Source organism: Strigops habroptila, chromosome 1, assembly GCF_004027225.2.
Source record: "Strigops habroptila isolate Jane chromosome 1, bStrHab1.2.pri, whole genome shotgun sequence".
Classification (NCBI taxonomy): Eukaryota; Metazoa; Chordata; class Aves; order Psittaciformes; family Psittacidae; genus Strigops; species Strigops habroptila.
In genome coordinates this window covers 47504014-47511977 of record NC_044277.2, presented here as the reverse complement: position 1 = coordinate 47511977, position 7964 = coordinate 47504014, and the positions used below count along the sequence as shown (strand labels likewise).

Here is a 7964-nt window from a genome sequence, read left to right as displayed (position 1 = left end):
TGAGGTTCAACTTAAACCACAACAGTGGTTTTCTAACTTGATCCTCTCAGCTCTTAAAAAAAGCAGCAAATAAAATATACATGTTGGAAGAAATTGTGTTATCTTTTGTTTGTTTGTTTATTGAACTAGTATTTGACCCAAACAATTCTCAAAATGTCTGTCTTCTTTATGTTAGGCTAAGGTTTTCCTCCGCAGAAAGGAAGGAGAAAGCACATAAATTTCCTCCTCAGTACCATGAAAGATTATGATTCAAACTTCAACATTGATTTATTCCCCAATTTTTAAAAGCAAATGACTCCTCTCCCCTTGTCCACTAATCTAGGCATTTTATCAAAGAAGACAACTGAGTTTCTCAGGCATGATGTACCGTTGGTAAACCCATGCTGACTGTTCCCAATCACCTTTTGCTCCTTCAAGTTCCCAGAAATGCCCTTGAAGAGGACTTGCTCCATTATTTTCCCAGGGACCAAAAAGAGGCTGAACTTTTGTCCTTGTGGCATCATTTGAACATGGTTGCACCATTTGCCTTTCTTCGGTTGTTGGGAACCTCCCTTCATCTCCATGACCTTAGAAAGTGGCTTTACAAGGATGGTAGCTGTTTCTCTCAGCAGCCTTGGGTGCAGCCCATTGGGTCCCATGGGCTCTTATGGGTCAAGTCCTCTCAAGTAATCCCTGCCTTATTCTCACCTGACAGGTCTCTTCCTTGAACTCGTTTGTTAAGCATGGAGGAGAGGGAGACCTAGTTAGTGAAGAATGAAGCTCTGGTACTGAAGTACCCAATGAAGCATTGGGTATCTCAGCTTTATCTGCATCTGCTGTCACTGCATCACTGGCCCCATTCAACAAAGTGGCTACATTTTTCTTATTCAGCATTTTACTATTAATGGGGTGGCTGAAGTTCTTCGTATTGTCCTTGATGCCCATCTACAAGAATCGGCTTTAGGTGAGCTTTGGTTTTCCTAACATCCTGCTTATGTGGCCAGGCAACATCTCTAAATTCCTCCTTAGCAGCCTGTCACTGTTTCAAACTCCTCCACACTGCCTTTTGCATTGTAGCTTCTCTGTTTAGTCAGTGTCCTGATATATCTACTTGTTTTCCTGAGAATTGGGATGGGTTTTCTTGTGCATGGAGGCTGCTGTCACTAGAGGCCTGCAGGTTCCCTGAGCTCCTTTGCACTTCAGAGCTGCCTCCCATAGGATCCCACCTACCACTTTCCTGAATGAACCGAAGTCTGCTCATCTGAAGTCCATGGTCTGTACTACTACTCTCCTCCCTCACCTCCTTTAGTATCTTGAACTCCTCTGCCTCTGAGTCACTACAGCCAAAGCTGCCATTGATTTCATGTCCCTAACCAGCTCCCTTTTATCAGTGCAGAGCTGATCTGTGTGTCACTCCTGTTGGCCCTTTCAGTACTTGTACCAGAGAGTTCTCCCTGACACCCCCTAGGAATCCTGTTGACTGGCTTTATGGCTACACAGGGAGCTCTAGGTCCTCCGCTATGTTTCCAAGGCTGCATTTGTGCATGCACCCAAGGCAGGTGTCTGTCTGCCACATTTTATTATTCCTGAGGTCTCTTCTGTTCCTGTTGCTCTACAGCTTTTGCTTTAATTACTTTTTACAATATATTGGTGTTGCAACTAGATGATCCTAAGGTCCTTTCCAACCCAAACCATTCTACGATTCAATGATTCTGTGATTTCCCTTTGTCCCCCAAAACAGAACCAGAGCACCACACCTCTTCTTGCCACATCTTGTCCACCCCCTCTTCCCTTGTTTCTTGCCCTATGTCTTCTCAAGCACCCAGCATTACAGCCTCAGCCCAAAAAGCCAGTTGCAGGATGTGCCATGGTGTTATGGAGCTGGTGAGCTGCAGGCATGAGTCACAGCCATGCAAGACCGCCAACTTCTGTGCACTCTTAGTAAAATAAATGGAATTAGTTTATTGTTACAAGACTCCACTTCCATTTTTCCTGTATGTTTTGTTTCTTCCATGTTTCTAAATGTATATTTAAAAATGGTTGGCTTCTCTTTTCTGCACACATTAGGTAATGGCTTGGATAACAAGCTGTATTTTTTTTAAAAGGGATAATCATAGAAACGTATGTGAAAATTATGATAAGGAAGGGATATGCCTTCTCACACCTGAAAAAGACTAAGGGTTTGGCACTTTGTGGAGTGGAACCTTGCCTGGAATTAATTGGGAAGCAGAGGATTAGATGGGCCATGCTTATAAAGTCCTCTGAAGTCCAGGTATTTGGTTTGCTGTGCCCAGGGCTAGACTTGCTTCTGATTAGGATGAGCTGAAAAGGTGATACTTTTGCTGTGTATAACAGAATTTTAAATGGTCTGTAACCAGCAGCATGAAGAAATATACATTTGTTCTTGACTGTAAAATTTAGGAAGTAGTATAGCAGCAACAGTGCCTACATTTTAATGTAAGAGAAATAGAATTGTAATAATTTAAATCCTTTAATTTGGGCTACTGGGGAAGTGACAATGAGATCTATTTTTAGCTTCAGCAGAATTCTGTGTAAAAATGCTGACACAATGCTAATATGCAACTGCTTGACTGTGAAAAGAGTTGTTTTCAGACTAACTCTTCTGACCTCCGTAGATAAGGATCAGCGTTCAGGAGAGAAAGAGATGATGTATTTTAAAGTGTGCACTTGCTGCTGGTTGTAAGGTGTCTTTTTTATAGATTTTGTTTTCAGGCCAATAGGTGCATTCAGATCAAGGAATGTAAGAGACTCCAGGCCTAGAAGACTTGTGTTCTATTACCTTTATATTCTGATTTGGGAACATGGAATGAGACTCGGTCCACACAGTCACCGAGCTCTGAGTTTTCCCTGGGTGTGTTGGTGCTGCTGGCTTTCCTCATGGTGTTGCTCGCTTTGGTCACCATCCTTGGAAACGCCCTGGTGATCCTGGCTTTCATCACGGACGGAAGCCTCAGGCACCGGAGTAACTGTTACTTTCTCAATCTTGCTATTTCTGACTTTGCAGTAGGTAAGCCACAGCTGTGGAGGCACTTAGTACTTCTGTCCTGAGAACCTTAGGAGAAGCAATGGGGTTTATTTTCTGTGTGGTTTCTTCTGAGAGAACTGTTTCCCAACTGTGTCTCTAAGGGGAAAGTAAGGAATGGTGGAAGCTGCATGAAGTGTTTTAGCAGCATATTATGTGTCAAAATATGTTAGAATGAGAAATGTATTCTTTTTCATATAAATACTTTCAACGTTGCTTCAGAAAAATAGAGTGAATATTGTATGTGAATACCACTTGAAGGAAAGGGGTTGTTTGCTGCAGTTTGCAATTTACCTTTGCTCCTCCTGTAAGATTGTTCATCACACACTTCAGGACATCCTTATATTTGACAGTGTAACTGTTTTCTTATGCAGCTACCTGTGGTACCTCCAGGTAAATTACTTCTCTACATTAAATTACTTCTCTGCATAGTACTAATGGCTTCTGAGTGTGTTACACTACAACAAAACACTTTAACTATGATTTTTTACTGACTTTAATGCAATGCAATGCAACATATAGATCAAATGGATTGCTTGGTGGCAGCAACTGCCTGCTGGCATCTCCCATCTGTTTTCTTTATTAGGCCACTCTTCCCATAGTGTCATTGAAAAAGTCCGTGAGAGTTGGCCCCTGAACGTACCATGGATCCAGTTGTGGTGCATAATGGCAGGTGAAGAGGTGGGAGGCATGAATACCTTCAGTGTTCAAGCCAGGGAGACAGCCCATATGGCAGAGAAAGCCTGACAAAACCGTGCTCGTGTGGCAGATGTTCCAGCAAGCACCTGGACTTGAGGCTAGCAAGGAGGTATTTCTCACAGAAGTGCTTAAGACAGTCACAGAGACCAGTATTCACTGAATCGCAAGGCGGGAAATAGCACTCATCGACCTACTCCACTTGTGGCAATACCATCCCCCCTAACTGCAGTTTGTTAGTGCTCTATAGTGAAGTATGAGTTTAGCCTTTAGGAAATTCTGTAATTTATGCCACTTATCATCTGTGGTGCCTAATTCTGGGGCTCACCCCACACAGCAGAAACCAAAAAATGTGTGTGCTGGAGCCTTTGCTTCCTGCTCCAGGCAGACAATTTTCTCGAACTGCCATTTCATTGCTCAGGTCTTCTGCAAAAGCCTGTTTCTCCTCCTATCTTACAGTTTAGTCAAGAAATTTGAATACCTGGCTTCTATGTCAGTTCTTGTTTGTGGCTGATACCTAATGGAGTCTTAAATCAACCAAGAGGAAATTATTTGTATCAGTATTATGTTAGCCTATAGACCATTTAAATATAAGACTTTGCCTCTGGGATCAGTCAGAAAATGCTTTACTTTCTGAAGCTGCTGTGATATTTTCTTAATTCCTTAGAAGTCTGAAATCATTCTAGGTATGTGACTCACATCTTTTGCATCTACCAATTAGTAGAAGTGAGAATAGTTTCAAATATAAAGGCTTAAAGCCTGGTTCTTGCATCTGTATTCATATCTATAGCTGAAAGTAGTTGTTACTTTTTGACGTTGTGCCAAACATCAATCCCATTGAAGCTGATGAGAGCAGCAGCTGTCATCAGCAACTATGAAGAATGAGTATTTTGTACGAAAGGGATGCTGCTTGTATTTAAGGTGCGTGTTAAAACAAGCCATCAGTATTGAAACCTCTGTGTGCATTTCCCTGTTGCTAACAGTCTATCAGCTGTCAGTGGGCCACATCAGCCTGGATATGTTCAGTAACTTCTAAGATCTTGATGTACATAATAAGAAAAGAAGAATCTGGAGAGCTTGAAATGATCTTGAAGCTGCATATACTTTTCTGTTTGGTAGATCAGCATTTTCAGGAATGTAGTGTCAGATATTGAACCATACTTTTGAAGAAAGTACTAATGGTAAAATGAAGAAATTGCTGGCTTAAAAATAAAACTAGGACATCACTTTCTTATAAAAACACTTCAGTAGAAGGCCTTTGGGGCAAAAACCAAATGTAACAAACAAAAAGTTATTTCTGGAGTTAATCTCAGCTGAAGAACCAGCATGAGATTAAAACACCCCTTAAAAACAGGAGAAGGTTTCATACTTCTGCTGTGTCTGTTCTATTTCTTGTAGAAGAGGTTTCCGGACACCATGTAGACTGCCCCATATATGTTCTGTAGCTTACAAATGCTTACCAATCTCACAATATTAAGCAACATCAGCAACATCTGTAGATGTGTTTGGGGGAAAACTCTAACATAGATAAAAGACTAGAAGATATACAGCGATGAGGTTACATGTCAGAGCACAACCACAGTGCATATATGCTGTAGCACCAATTATGTATCTTTAGAGACTCAAATTTGGTTAGACTGCAGTTTTCTTATTCAGCAGATCCTTCTTTGCTGATTTGTCTTGAACTTATTCCCAACAATCGGTGTACATAAATACAGAAACACCTAATACATAGAAAGTCACTGTCAGATTTCATGGGCACATAAGAGTTTCTGTATATAAACTACATATTCAACTTAATAGATTTAATATTTATTTTTTATTTTTTTAGCCATATACCAGAATATTTTCTTTCTCTGCTTCCAGCAGTACTGTTTGCAAACCATATCAACCGAATGGTGTCTCTGGTTGCTTTCCATAGGTGTATTCTGCATGCCTCTCTACATCCCTTACAGCCTGACAGGGAAATGGCACTTGGGAAGAGGCGTCTGCAAGCTCTGGCTAATTATGGACTATCTATCTCCTGTGCACAGCTTCAGTATTTAACATTGTTCTTATCAGCTATGATTGCTTTCTGTCAGTTACTAAAGCTGTAAGTACCCTGTTTATAGCTTCTCTGATTTTGTCAAAAGATCACTGGAGGATTTTATTTACCAACCTTTGTCATGTTGGTGAGTATAAGCCCAAATTTAGTTGAGATAATAGCCTTCAAAAATACATTGGCATGTGGAGATTATTAGGTATTTGCAGCTAGATGTGGTGAAAGATCTGCATTGAGCATGCTCCAGCCAAGAGTTGGTCAAACAGGACTTTTCTCACAATTTCTGCTGCAGGTTGCTGTTGTACTGCCACTTGAGGGAAAGCAGGCTGAGGGGTGAAAAGGGTAAGGCAGCATAAAAAGGGGACAATAAAAGAGGAAATTCAAAGTAAACTGGATTTAGGTTTGGACCCAAATTCAGGCATGGGAGGAAAAGGCAGTGGGACTAGGGCAGTGAAGTGAAGGACACTGGTGAGAATGTCTAGATCTGAGATATGGTCCCAAATGACCCTGGAGAAGATTAGGAGCAAGAACAACCAGGATAGAGAGTGGGGGCAGACTGCAGCGGCTGCCTGTGGACATGAGGCAAAAAGTCCTCTCGGTGCCTTCACAGGTATCTTACAGAGCCCAGCAGGGAACAACGTCCAACCCTGTCATCAAGGCCACCTGGGTCTTTGCTTTCCTCCTCTACTGCCCAGCAATCCTCTTCTGGGAGCACGTGGCCGGACACAGCGTGGTACCAGCAGACCAGTGCTATGCCGAGTTCTTCAACAACTGGCTCTTCCTCCTGTGTGCATCCACCCTGGAGTTCTTTGTGCCGCTGCTCGTGGTGACCTACTTCAATGTGCACATCTTCCACAACATCCAGAGGCGCCAGTGGCGTGTCAGCACACAGGACTGCGAGCGTCCGAGGACCAGCAGCCTGTCCTGGAGATCTTGCCTTTTGCTGAGGCAAGAACAGTTTTCTCCTCCACTGGAAACAGAGGACACTGTTTCTTCCCCCATAAGGCTAAAGAAAGAGTCTTTGGTAACTGAGAGCTCATCTCCAACCAGAGGCAATTCTGTAATGCCAGAAAATGACTTCTCTGTTTCTCTCTGCTCAAGGTCTGGTGCAGAACTGCAGCAGGACAAGAAAACAGCGAAGTCTCTTGCCATAATTGTGTGTGTATTTGCCATTTGCTGAGCCCCATACATTTTACTAATGGTCATTCATGGGGCCTGCCAAGGAGAGTGCATCCATAAGTCCCTGTATGAAACAACCTTTTGGCTTTTGTGGCTCAATTCCTCTCTGAACCCATTTCTCTACCCTCTTTGTCATGTTAAATTTCAAATGGCTTTCATGAAAATACATCCCCAAAAGTTTGTAACATTGAGATCAGGCTACTTTTAGAAGGAAAAAGGAAAAAAAAAAAAAAGGCTCAAGAGGAGCTGAATGGGGGATGTTATTTAGTTGCATAACTCTGAAACTACCACGTACTAGATTTCTTACTCAACAAACAGGTGTAACTCTTTATATCATAGAGTGGTTTGGGTTGGAAGGGACCTTAAAGATCACCCAGTTCCAACCCCCCTGCCATTGGCAGGGACACCTTCCACTAGACCAGGTTGCTCCAAGCCCCGTCCAGCCTGGCCTTGAACACTGCCAGGGATGGGGCAGCCACAGCTTCTCTGGGCAACCTGTGCCAGGGCCTCACCACCCTCACAGTAAAAAAATTCTTTCTTATATATAATCTAAATCTCTCCTCTTTCAGTTTAAAGCCATTCCCCCTTGTCCTGTCCCTACCTGCCCTTGTGAAAACTCCTGCTCTAGATTTTCTGTAGCCCCCACTTTAGGTACTGGCAGCTGCTCTAAGGTCTCCCTGAAGCCTTTTCTTCTCCAGGCTGAACAAGCCTGGCTTTCTCAGCCTGTCTTCATAGGAGAGGTGTTCCAGCCCCCTGAGCATCTTCATGGCCACCTCTGGACTCACACCCACAGACCCATGACCTTATTTGGGGGCCCCGGAGCTGGATGCAGTACTACAAGTGGGGTCTCACGAGAGCAGAGTAGAGGGTGGGATCTCACCTCCCTTGATCTGCGAGTGATGCTTCTTTTGATGCAGCCCAGGATACGGTTGGCTTTCTGGGCTGCAAGTGCACCCTGGTGGCTCATGTTCAGTTTCTCACTGACCAACACCCCCAAGTCCTTCTCAGCGCTGCTCTCAACCCAGC

General features: G+C 43.2%; 1 protein-coding gene across 1 annotated transcript; it reads left to right on the top strand.

The window, feature by feature from the left end:
* The first annotated feature begins 2224 nt into the window (after positions 1-2224).
* LOC115603719 (histamine H3 receptor-like) lies at positions 2225-7146 on the top strand. The gene is given in 5 exon segments (XM_030475925.1): positions 2225-2251; positions 2761-3007; positions 5640-5734; positions 5736-5810; positions 6370-7146. Coding segments are annotated over 5 exon segments (1221 nt in total).
* Positions 7147-7964: the final 818 nt, after the last annotated feature.